Below are 13026 nucleotides of genomic sequence, written 5' to 3'. Positions count from 1 at the left end.
ATGTACAAAGTTTTAGGGCTAGTGTTTCTGAAAATTATCACAAAATATCTTTATAGAATTCAAAAATATTATTGATAGGACTACAACACAACGCAGCTTGCAAAAAATATGCCCCGGGTGAGGATCGAACTCACGACCTTAAGATTATGAGACTTACGCGCTGCCTACTGCGCTACCGAGGCTGGTGACATTTGTACCTAATTCAAGAAATACATTCTTCTATGAAGTCGATCAACGATATTTATCTCTGTATTTTTCGCACTTAGCGCTTTTTTCATGCTTGAAAAATTAAAAGTTTGTTGCTTGTTATACCAATTAAAAAAAATGAGTTTATTTCGACTTCATTTACAAAAAAAAAAATGCGAATTACTTTAATAAAAATAATAAGAGAGAACTTCTCTTACCTTTACATAGACCTTTGTGACAATACTGATCTTCACCACAATCACTACGAAGCTTGCACGATATTTCACGCAGACGACAACCTTTATCGCTGGTAGGATTTCCGACGTATCCATTCTTACATTTACATTGACCCAAGTGACGTGCAGCTGTGCATTCGGCATTTGCACCACATTTAACGGATTCACACGCATCTACAATAATAGATTAAAATTATAGGTTTACATTGTAACCTTTATAGGAGAAGAGAGGTAAAGTGGGTTAATAGAAAACATAAGCTAACCTGTGCATTTACGAATTCCATCTACAACAGTACAACGAGCTACTGTGGGACAATCTCTATTAAACCTGCATTCCTGAGCTTTGCGGCAACCTTCCTCGTAGGGATTTCCAACGTAACCAGGCGGGCAAGAACATTGAGCGCGATCCCTCAAATTTTTACACTCGGCACCATTACCACAAGGATTAGATGCACATCTGTTGATTTTAAGGCATCCTTTTATCGGATCTCCAGTGTAACCAGGTTGACAGTAACACACATGACGGTGTTTTTCTGATGAACATATAGAATTTTCTCCGCACGTATTTTCGACGAGACATGCAATTTTACACATATTTTGGTGGCATTGTTTATCTTCAGAACATTGTGAATCTGTTTCACATTCCTTTCTTTTACATCCTTGTAAAGGATCACCGAAAAATTCAGGAGCACAAGAGCAGGTTGGTTGATGATTTTTACCGATACATACTGCTTGTCTACCACATGGGTGTCGCTCACACACTTTAACACACTGTGGTACACCTTTTCTCCCAACAGTACACCTTTCATCATCATCGCAATCTTCGTTTGCTAGGCACTGGACTTCTTTAGTGCAAATTCTGTTTAAACAGAATTGGAAATCTGGGCAGGTGCTGTTAGAGTCACAGGTTATGCGACATGTATCTTGGATGCACAATTGGTCATTTAAGCAATCCCTTGAATTTTTACATAAGCCTACGCATAAATTATCGACGCACTTAGTTCCTGAAGAGCATCTACTGTCATCTGTGCAATATTGAATAGGGACACAACCGAGTACGGGATCTCCAGTATATCCAGATGCACACGTACAATGGCCTATGTGATTTCTAGATAGGCACTCAGCATTTCTTCCACATGCCCTCGGTATGCTACATGAATTTTTGCATTTATAGTTAACGCACGCTTCTTCCGATGAACAATCACTGTCTTTAGTACATTCAAATTTCGTGCACACTTTGTAGGGATCGCCTTGACTATCAGGAGGACATTCACATACAGGATTATGTTTTGTAACGGTACATTCCGCATTTACTCCGCATGGCGATGACTTCTCACAGGGATCAATGCAATGGTTATCACTACATTTTGTTTTGTCGGAACAACTATCATCGGAAAAGCATTCTCCGGGCATTCTACAGTTTCCTGAACTTGAATCTAATATTGTTCCATTGACACAGCTGCACGAATAAGATCCGCGGCTGTTTAAGCAATTTGCATTCAAAGGGCATGGATTGTTTAAACATTCATTTATATCCTCACAAACATTGTTCGCCAAATCGTATCCTGTTGGGCAAGTGCATATTGGTTTATGATCTTCTATAGTACACGTACCACCTAGACACGCAGAATCCTCGCACTTATCTGTAAATAAAACGATTTTATTAAGAGCGATCACCGTCATTTACATGGAGTAACTGCTTTACTATTTAACTATGAAATAATTTTGACTTATAATAAAATTAAATACTCGTTACTTTTATCACATAGAAAAAAAAATGTTTTACTCACCAGAACACTTGTTATTTCTTGTGTTGCAGAATTTGTCTGTAGAACAATCAGGATCCTCTATACATTCCACCTTGAAGCAACCAATCTTTTTGTCAAATGGATTTCCTAAGAAACCTTTTTCGCAGGTACATGTGACTCTATGTTTTTCTACTGAGCACAATGCATTTATACCACAAGTTTTTGTTTGACAAGGATTTGAACATTTTCCTCTTATACAGGCAAGTGAGTCTTCACATTGATTGTCATTTCTGCATTGATTTGGCAATAAACAACCACTTGCATATGGATCACCGATAGCTCCAACTGGACATACACACTTATAAGAACCTGGCGTATCTGCACATTGGGCCGATGGATGGCAAGGATTTTTAAGACATTCATTTATATTTGTGCATTCATCGCTGGTTAGTTCAAAACCTGGAAGGCACTGACATTCGGATGATTTACACAACTGATTGTTTAAGCAGTCGGAATCAGTTTTGCAACCAGGAATACATACGCCAGAACTGCAATGCTCTCCATGTAAACAGTTACTGCTCGAATGACAAATTTTGTGGCATCTGTTATCATTACATTTTTCGCCAATAGCACATCCAGAATTATCTTGACAGGGTACTTGGCATAGATATCCAATACACATGTGGTCAGGAGGACACTCAGCTGTTCTCGCACATGAACTTGGCTTTCTAACACATCCCTGTTGAGGTGTTGGAGTACCTTGAAATCCGAGAGGACATTCACATTTGGTATTATGATTAATTCTCGAACAAATCGCATTTGGACCACAAGCTCTCGTTGATAGGCATGGATTGACGCACTTATTATTGACACAGGCCTCTTCGCTAGGGCAGTCTTCTTGAGTTCTGCAACCGATCAAACATTGTCCTGCAACACAAGCTTGTCCTATCCCACATTGTGCGTGCTTTGTGCATTGTATAACGCAGAAATTTTTCACACATGAATCTCCAGGATCGCACTGAGTTGAATTTATGCAAGTTGTAAAGCACTGTCCATTTGAACAAATATCTCCGTTGCAATCTGATTCACTATTACAAACCAATAACTTTTTCTTACATGCATTTCCTTTCATATTTTCGTAACCATCAGGACATACACAAATAGCTTTTCTGTTTACTACTTTACACAGCGAGTTAATACCACAAGCACCATCGCAAGGGTTTACACAATGTCCATTGACGCATGCTGTTTCCAATGGACAGTCTTCATCGCCTGTCGTGCACTCATCTTGCTTCCTGCACCCACCATTACGATCCTCTAAAAAGCCTGTAGGGCATCGACATACATATGATGAACGTCTTGGCTCGCAAATAGCTGTAGAATGGCAAGGATTCGGATTGCAAACTTCGATCTTTCTACAATTGACTTCAGGAATAGGATCAGGTTTGAATCCATTAGGACATTGGCAACTTGCTTTATGATTTTCAGCAATACAAACGGCATTATCACCGCACGAGTCTTCTCCACAAGCACTCATGCATCTGTGTGTCATACGGTTACATAATTCATTAGAAAGACAGTCTGCGTTATAAATGCATGGTACGGATTGGCATCCCTTTTCTAAATCATTCGGATTTCCTGTAAACGGACCCGATGGGCACTGACATTTTGCAATGTGGTTGTTAGTAACGCAGACAGCATTAGGGCCACAGATTTTTTGGTGGCATGCAGAAATACATTTTCTAACGTCTCCTACAAGTTTACATACTTCATTTTCTCGACATTGAACGTCATCTGAGCATTGATTTTTGTTAATAGCTATACAACCATCTCGATCATTAGGATTTCCAGCAAAACCACTTAAACATTCACATTGACTTTTATGACTTTTTGTTATACATTTAGAATTTTGAGGGCAAGTGAACAGGGCACAGCTGTCTTCACATTTGTTAACTCCCAGGACATCTTTTTGACAGGATTGATTATCATCGCAATCATTATCTGAATTACAATTCGGAGTTGTTGGTTGTTCACAATTAGAATTAACTGGGTTCCATAGAAAGCCTTCTCTACATTCGCATCTGGGATTATTTTCTATAACGCTGCATATTTCATTAGCACCACATGCTATTGTTGAGCACACGTCTATGCAACGCCTTGCCGTGTTATCTATTGAAATACAAACTTGAGGTTCGGTACAATCACTATTTTCATTGCATTCCATTTCATCAGGTTCCTTTACAAGCAAATGGCAACCGGTTTTTACGTCTGTTGGTTTTCCTATATAGCCTTCTGCGCAGATGCAATGAGCCTGATGGTTTGCACCAATGCAGAGTGAGTTTGGCCCACATTGTAGTTTACTACAGGAATCAACGCACTTACGAACAGTTTTCGCTACTTGGAAACATATTTCCGAATCTTTGCAGTCTCCGTCCACCATACACTTGTTGTCAGGTATACATCCTCTTTGTAAATCATTAGGATTGCCGGTATGCCCAGGGAGGCAATGACAACTACCTTCTTCACAGATCGATTTTGGGCCACACATCATCTTACGACAAACATCAACACATTTAGATTTTTCACAGATATATCCTTCAGGACATGTTGCATTACGGGAGCATGTGCAAATATTTCCATCAGCGCATTTTGAAATGGTAACTTGAGAGCATAATTCATAAGGATTACCTACATATCGGCTCTTACATATGCAACTGAAACTTCCAGGCGTATTTATGCATATAGCGTTTTCTGCACAAGGTTTACTGCCACATTCATCTATGTCCATACATTGTATGTTAGGGTTTCCTACATACCCGGGTGGGCATAAACATTCAACATGAGATCTAGTTTGTTGACACACTGCATTAAGCCCACAAGAAGCTTTAGCACATGTTATTTGTCTTCGTGGTAGACACTTCTTGTAAGGATTTCCAGTAAAGCCTTTATCACATTTACAAGTATTGGTTTGACCGTAAAAGCAGTGTGCATTTTCCCCACATCCGGGTTCACATGCTGGAGGAGATATGGCTGCAATAGAAGAAACTTAATTAGTAAGTATTTAGATATCAATAAATATAAATCAATCAATCAAATCAATAAATGTTTAATACAGTGATTAAAAGAAAGTAACTTACGTGGCATGCAAAGTAAGTCTGGGTTTCCAATGAAAAAGGCATTGCACACACATCTGCCACTGTTCTCATCACATGAAGCACCAACACCACATACAACACCATCACAGCGCTGTCTGCAACGACCAGCCACACACATCAACGGCTCCTCACATGGTATACCAGGTCCACAAGTATCTCTTCTGCAAGCGCCCCCAGGGAATGGATTTCCAACCATACCTTCTGGACAAACGCAAGTTGGGCCAGTCTTTGATATAATGCACTGAGCGCCAGACGCGCATGAATATGTGTCGCATCCTGAAAATCATTTTATTTGTCAAATATACTTCAAAATTAACTTAATGGACTAATTTATAATGATCAAGGTATCGTAAACAACATACCCGAGACGCATTTGCCACCCTCTGGTTTAGTGTAACCTGGATTACAACGACACCCAGCAGCATGATCGTCTACTTCACAAAATGCGTTTGGCCCACAAGAAATACTAGTACATGGTGACAAGCAGGAACTATTCAAGCATGCGAGGGTATTGGCACAATCCTCATCTACAGTGCATAACCGCTTCTCTGATGGTATTTCCTCGATGGAACCTAGGACACATAAAAATATTAATAACAAAAACAAACAATTAATTACTTTGCACGTTTATTACTTTTTTAATAACACAATACTATTTATACTTACATCCGCTTTTATAAGGATCTCCAACCATGTTTGGTGGACATTTACATCGATAGCCACCTTTCTGATCGTGGCAAATAGCACCAAACGCACACGGGGCGCTGTGGCACTCATTAATGTTCGTACATCCTGTATAGGGGTCTCCTTCGTACCCTGTCATGCACATACATCGAGGAGGGTCACTTGGTGTACATTTAGAATTAATTCCGCATGTAAATCTTTCACAAGGACTTTTACACTTTTGCCCGTCAGTAACATCTAAATAAAATGGTGGTGGACACACACATTGCCCAGGTTGGATACATTTTTCGTTTGGAAAGCAGTCAGAATCACTTATACACCGCTTTTGATTTAAAGTACAATGTCCAGAAATAGAATCTTGACTGTAGCCCGGGGGACACCTGCATGTGAAAGAGCCAATTGTATTTACACATTCTGCTCCAAATCCACAAGCTGACTGCCCAGATGTGCATTCGTTTATATCTTCACATGACCCTTCAGCAGTTTGTGAGAAACCAACTGGGCAGGCACAATAGCTAACTCCATCAGATATTATAATACATTCTGCACCTTTGCCGCATTTATTATCTTTTGTACAACCAGAGAGTACACAATTTCCATCGACTACTCTGTAAGGTGGCTGGCATTGACATGTTATGTCGCTGCACAATTCACAGACGTTGTAAGGATTGCCACTGTACTCTGAAGGACATTTGCATTCATAACTGCCTGGCAAGTTCTTGCAAATAGCATTCAAACCACAAGGAGATCTTCCATGGTGTGTACATTCATTTATATCTTCACAAAGTCCAGTTTCTTTACTTCTAGAAAATCCTTGTGTACAAACGCAAACATTTTCTCCATCGTGTAAAATACATTGTTCTCCCTGAGGGCAAGGATTAGTATTGCTACATTCAATCGGCATTTTGCCTGGTATACAACCGCCGACATAAGGATCACCGGTAAATGTACCAGGACATTCACAAAGAAAACGTCCGGGCAAGTTTTTGCAAACTGCTCCAGTACCACAAGGCTCGTCAATACATTCATTTATATCTTGGCAACCCGTAGCAGATGATGGGTCACCGGCAAATCCGCTCCTGCACGTACATTGTGCAATCTGGTCATTTAATAAACACTCTGAATTACTACCGCATTGCAAAGCTTCGCAAGGATCTGTAAAAATAAAATAAAATATTAAACATATATGTACTACTTGAATGCTACTAGCATTAAGTAACGACAAATTGAAACATTGTACTTACGTCTACATTCGTTTCCAACATTGGGTTCTGGACACAAGCATCTAGAATTCGGGTCACACACTGCATTTCCAGGACAGTCGTTATCGTTTTTACAGGATAGTATTTCTACACAGCGTACCCTAGGATCTGGATCAGGTATTGTCCCTTCTGGACACTCACAGTTATATGAACCATCTTGATTAATACAATCTGCTCCAGCTCCACATGCGCTGTCTATTTGACACTCGTCTATATCGACACACTGTTTGTAAGCATCGCCGGTATACCCCTCTGGGCATTGACAAGAAAAGCTTCCAAGAGTATTACTGCAACGGGCATTATTACCACAGCGCCCGACAGGTCCAACCGACGTGTCACACTCATTGACATCTATACAACCTGCTGCTATATCTGTTGGGTCAAAAGTCCAGCCATCTTCACAGACACAATATGCCTCTATGCCCTCTGGCTTACAATAAGCGTGTTCACCGCATTTCACATCCTCACATGGGGCGCGACATGGCACCGATGGAGGAGCTCCAACGAAGCCATTAACGCATTCGCAGTTAAATGTTCCTGGTGTGTTGATACACAAAGCATTATCCCCACAGATAGAAGTGTTTTTAGCACATTCGTCGACATCGAAACAAGCAGATCCTCGAGCATCAAATCCTTCCTTACAAAAACATTGATTCTCTATGCATTCTGCGTTATTGGTACAGTCAAAGTTTGATTTACACAATGTATTTACGTCGACCTGAAAATTTTGGCGGTTTAGTAAAGTTACACTGTAATATAACTTAATAATCTACCAAATCTAATATCAATATTACCTGCTCGCACGCGATTTGGGCATCTGGTTTAGCTCTATATCCTTGTGGACAAACACAGTTGTATCCGGGAGAAGCATTTTCACATATGGCGTATGTACCACAAGGATGTTCAAGTGTTTCACACTCGTCGATATCACGGCATCCTCCCGTCACCCGCGCATCGCCTGTATATTCTGGCTTGCATGTACACACGAAGCTGCCGAGGGTGTTCGTACACAAAGCATTTTCGCTGCACACTGCTTCGCTACTCTTACATTCATCCACGTCTGGTGTAACAAATAACGCAACGTCTAATTACATTTGCAGCGGGTCCAAAACCCATGCACGTAGAAAATACTCCGACAGCCACTACGAAGAGTAAGTAATAGACACATAGACGACTCAAAAGGCGACAGAGAAAACGACGAGAGACAAGAGGAAAATGAAAAATGTCAGAACGTTGTTCGGTTTAACGTCCCAAAATGCTGAAAAAATAAAAGTTCGCAGAAGAGTGATCACAGAAAATGTATAATTTTGCGGACCACACAGGTGTCGAAACTCACTGAAAATTCTTTTTTTATGTTTTAAACGTTATAACCGTTTAGATTAGTAGAAGCGTGAAGCTACCGAGCGTCCAAGTCCGGTAGTGTTTGGCTCGATTCGTTAAACGCGAATAGGTTAAGGTAAGTGTCACAAAGCGTTAGACCACAGAAAATGAAAACATGTTAGGTTCAGGTCACACCTACTGGCGTTTTAGACAAAAGCTTACCGATACACTGCACGTCTGGATTGCCTTCGAAACCTGGTGGGCACACACAGCGAAAAGCGCCGGGAAGATTTTCACAGAGAGCACCAATGCCACAAGAAGCCCGTGCGCATTCGTCCTGGTCGCGACAGCCGACGCGAGGGTCGCCCTCATAGCCTGGCGGACAGCTGCACTCGTAGCCACCCTCCACGTTGCGACACTTAGCACCCGGGCCGCAGCTCACTTCGCTCTCGCATTCATTGATATCAACGCACTACGTATCAAATAAACAATCAATAATACACTTTCAAGTGCATCCTGTTTTTGTCATAATGTTGAAGCAATTTACAAATTCATGCATAAAATTATACTTTAAGATGCGGAAGTAAACGTTTTGACGAGAACTAGAGCTATACGCAACGTCGAGTGAACTTACACCATCGAATGCATTCCCAGTATAGCCAGCTTGGCATGCGCATGTGTAGTTTCCTGGATAGTTTTGACACACAGCGTTGGCTCCACAGGCTCCAGGTCGTCGGCATTCATCAATATCTACAAATAATGCTCACTTTTACTTGTATTCTTATGGTATGGAATATAAGAGTACTATAAATAATTGGAAATTGATACTCTTACGACCAAAAACTCAAAGTTCATGGTTAAAACTCATGCTCCGTTTATTTTTTTTTAAAGAATGACTGATATACAGACTTATATCCTTCTTTATGAGTATTCAGAAGAATGTATTCCAATTATGAACCAAGTATAAAGTATTGAGTACCCCTGCATTCTTCTTCGCCATCGCCTTCGAAGCCTCGATTACACTTGCAAATGAAATGAGCTGGCAGGTTGCAGCACTCAGCGTTCTCGACGCATCGCGAAGCTACCGCCGGGTCTTCACACTCATTTATATCTGCGAATGTGCATAATGTATAGTTTTATTGAACAACTAGTCGTAAAAGCCAGATCCGGAGGCTGGCTCTCGTTACCGAAGTTAAAATTAAAACTTTTATAGTAGTATCTGCTTGTTTGGAGTAATTTTATTTATGTGCATTATTTTAATCAAGGATTTTGTTTTTTTTTCTCGACTAGTGGATACCTATCAGTTTTACATTTACAGTTGTAACCATTTTAGTAAAAAAATACCAAACAATAAGTTCGTACCTCTACAAGAGAAACCGTCGCCTTCGTAGCCTGGGAAACACGAACACTGGAAACTGCCGACCGTGTTCGTACAGTGAGCAAAAACATCGCATGGCCTTTCTTTGCATTCATTTACATCTAAAAGCAAACAACAGGAAAGTAAACTTAAGTATGCACATTTAAAATTATTGACTCATATTCATAATAATAAATGAGGCACTGACCTGGTTCCTGGCAGTTACATCCACCGAAACCATCATTACAATGGCACACCCCGTTTAGACAACGACCATTTATACATTGGGCGCCATCTTCTTTGGTACAATCATCTAAAAACGTTAATAATCGTAAGAATGATTAAAAGTATGATATTTGCACAACATGCTACTTTTCATTTTACTCCTTATATGTCTGCTGAATTTAAATAGCTTAAGATTAGTACTAACCTGTACATTTCAACTCTAATTTGAGTTCGTCGGATCCCTTATAGCAATCCTTGACACCGTCGCATAACTTTGATAATTCATATAATTGTAATATTTGTGTCGATTCGTTTACTTGACAGCCAAAATAGCCGTCTTCTAAATTTAAGAAAAATACTTCTCGTTTTATTCCTAAACCTATTCCATATTGGCTTTGTGTCGCTACCTGAAAAGACATTAGACACAGTTCGGCAATAGATCATCCAGAGTTTTAAATATTTACAGGCAAATGTAGTGCCAGCATAAATTACTGGTAGGAAAAAAAACTTATATTTATTACTCACATTTGTCGTTGTGACTAAGAGCGTCCAAACCACGAGCGGTAAGGTGTCTATATACATTGTCTCTGTAACAAAAAGAAAATAACGTTAGTCAAAAACAATCAACAAATGTTTACAAAAAGTATAGATCAAAAAGACGCAAGATTTATTTGATTTCGAAAAAACTGACTCGCTAGCTAGACCGAATCGGACATTAAAGATAATCTAATGATGGCAAATACAGATCAAGAATCTGGATTCGAACTATAAACTAAACGAAATATACAGGTATTACCTACTTGGTTCCTATGAAGCGTTTACTTCAAAAATACGATTATTAAAGAATTTTTAAACAGCCAGCCAATTTTATTACTATTTAACTAGAATTTACATGTTATTCTATAGTGAGCCAAAATTAAATGTGGAAAAAAGGTTTATTTAAATTATTGACATAAATTAACGAGTTATTCAGCACCGCGCATTGTATATGTGAGGCGGGAATATGAATCCAAACGATAAAAATAGGGGTGGAACTAAAGTTTCAAAATGAAGGATGAATTCGTTTGCTACTTAAATGAATACGAGCGAAATTCGTTGACTTATAAAATGCATACGACCAAAAACAACAAAGTGTAGGTACAAAGTTTCAGCAAGGGTGATTACTAAATAACCAATGCGTGATCTTTAAAAGTAAAAGTTACATTAAGTGCAATATATCTACATACATTTGCAATACGTGTCTCTACTAATGTATGTATTAAATAAGGCCACATTTCAGATACGTCTATTGTAATGGAATGTTAAAGGCATTTTTAGCAATACATCGTGACATCATAAAGTCGTGTCTCAGTTATTGACAAGTAAAATTGGGAAAATTTGTCTTACGGCCTTGGTTATAAACACAAGTATAATTTAAAGTCGAAAATATAAAACATTATACACCATGTTTTTAAATAAAGCTTGCAAACTTCTGGCACTTAAAAAAATTACATTAAAAATAAAAAGCTATTCTTTTAAGTTGCAAATATAATTAAGGTGTATTTCAAAAAATATATATCATTAAAATAAAACTTTTTAAATACGTTAAAATTATAAATTGTATCATATTTGTCACTTGCCTATTACCAACCTATGTGGTTGGTGGTAATGATTATTTTACACACCTATACTATGTGATAAAAAGTAACGAGAGGTCTTTCTTTATGTAAGTCAATAGAGTAAACATATTTAGATAACTTAGTTAAATATTTAGAACAATGAGTACATTCGCTGAGCACCTCGTAACGGAAATTCTCCACTGACATTGACTCTACAAATGCAAAAGTTAAGGTCCACGCCAAACAGTGCTTGAAAAGAAACAAACACTTCCTTTTCAAAATTATGTTACTTAAAGCATTGTACGAAACAACAAACGCAAGGTTGTTTACTGTTTTATTCAGAGAAGAAATAAATAAAAAATAATAATGAATCACTCCAATTAATGTTGTTTATTTGTAGTCAAAATTTATTCAGTCTCTAAGAAAAATGTTTATTCATTGCTTCCCAATGAATAAACATTTTTGTTTATTTTACTGTTTAAAAATTTATTACCTAAGTAGAGAATATTATATAATCCAATAATCCAGTCGATTTTAAGGAAACAAATAAGACAAAACATGTTCCGCATAAATATAGTAGATTCAAGATATTGTTGTGCAGAAATAATTGTAGAGATAAATAATGGTTCAGATATGGATAACACCTACTTATTACTTAAAATACTTAAAAAGCTATTAGTTAGAGTAGAACACCAATATAGCAAGTTTTCGATTATAATTACAGCAACGACAAAGGCGAAGGCTGTTTTGCGAGGTCATATAACTGTGTGAGCGGTATATTGTCATTTACCTACTTGTCTTGTCTGTACCGCACTGACGAACTTTAAATAGGTGTAAGATCAGCAAATACATTGTACATACTTATTGCACTATCTATTGTAAGTTGGCGCTGGTTTTAACGACGGCGACGTTGCGTGTTCAACGCGTTGCATGCCAATTTATGAGTATATTTGCACTTCACCTAAGCACGGACCGCACCGCGAATATCGTTGTGCCAGTTGTCACAGCCACTGCACTCGTCATTTACACGCACCTTATTATTCGTAGTTAGTGACAAAAACAATTATTGCCATAAGTGAACGCATTAGGCACGAACTAACCATAAGTTGCAAGTATTATGTGGGTTATTGATAGCCACACAGACATAAGTACTGTTCGCTTGATGTTACAAGTTTAGCGATTTTCCTTCTTGTTGTGTTGTTATAGAATTAAGTGCATAAGTTTTAAAGATTTCTTGAGTTTATTCACTATCACA

General features: G+C 38.6%; 1 protein-coding gene and 1 non-coding gene across 2 annotated transcripts in view; both read right to left on the bottom strand.

The window, feature by feature from the left end:
• Positions 1-13026, bottom strand: part of LOC113506985 — a 98509-nt gene that overhangs the window by 71473 nt on the left and 14010 nt on the right. Inside the window, exons 2-16 of the mRNA XM_026889834.1 lie at positions 10699-10760; positions 10379-10580; positions 10157-10261; positions 9954-10070; positions 9571-9702; positions 9226-9341; positions 8814-9063; positions 8066-8331; positions 7254-7989; positions 5992-7164; positions 5688-5897; positions 5308-5601; positions 2213-5200; positions 686-2065; positions 405-596 (exon numbers count right to left, since the gene is read on the bottom strand). Coding sequence (XP_026745635.1) covers positions 405-596; positions 686-2065; positions 2213-5200; positions 5308-5601; positions 5688-5897; positions 5992-7164; positions 7254-7989; positions 8066-8331; positions 8814-9063; positions 9226-9341; positions 9571-9702; positions 9954-10070; positions 10157-10261; positions 10379-10580; positions 10699-10755 — 8218 coding nt within the window. The 5' untranslated portion in view covers positions 10756-10760. The remainder of the gene's footprint in view (positions 1-404; positions 597-685; positions 2066-2212; positions 5201-5307; positions 5602-5687; positions 5898-5991; positions 7165-7253; positions 7990-8065; positions 8332-8813; positions 9064-9225; positions 9342-9570; positions 9703-9953; positions 10071-10156; positions 10262-10378; positions 10581-10698; positions 10761-13026) is intronic.
• Positions 110-182, bottom strand: Trnam-cau. Its single transcript has one exon. It is a non-coding gene; the product is annotated as a tRNA-Met (tRNA).

Source organism: Trichoplusia ni, unplaced genomic scaffold, assembly GCF_003590095.1.
Source record: "Trichoplusia ni isolate ovarian cell line Hi5 unplaced genomic scaffold, tn1 tig00000182, whole genome shotgun sequence".
NCBI classification, from domain to species: domain Eukaryota; kingdom Metazoa; phylum Arthropoda; class Insecta; order Lepidoptera; family Noctuidae; genus Trichoplusia; species Trichoplusia ni.
Note: the sequence above shows the minus strand (reverse complement) of the source record. Positions and strands in the feature narration are given on the sequence as shown.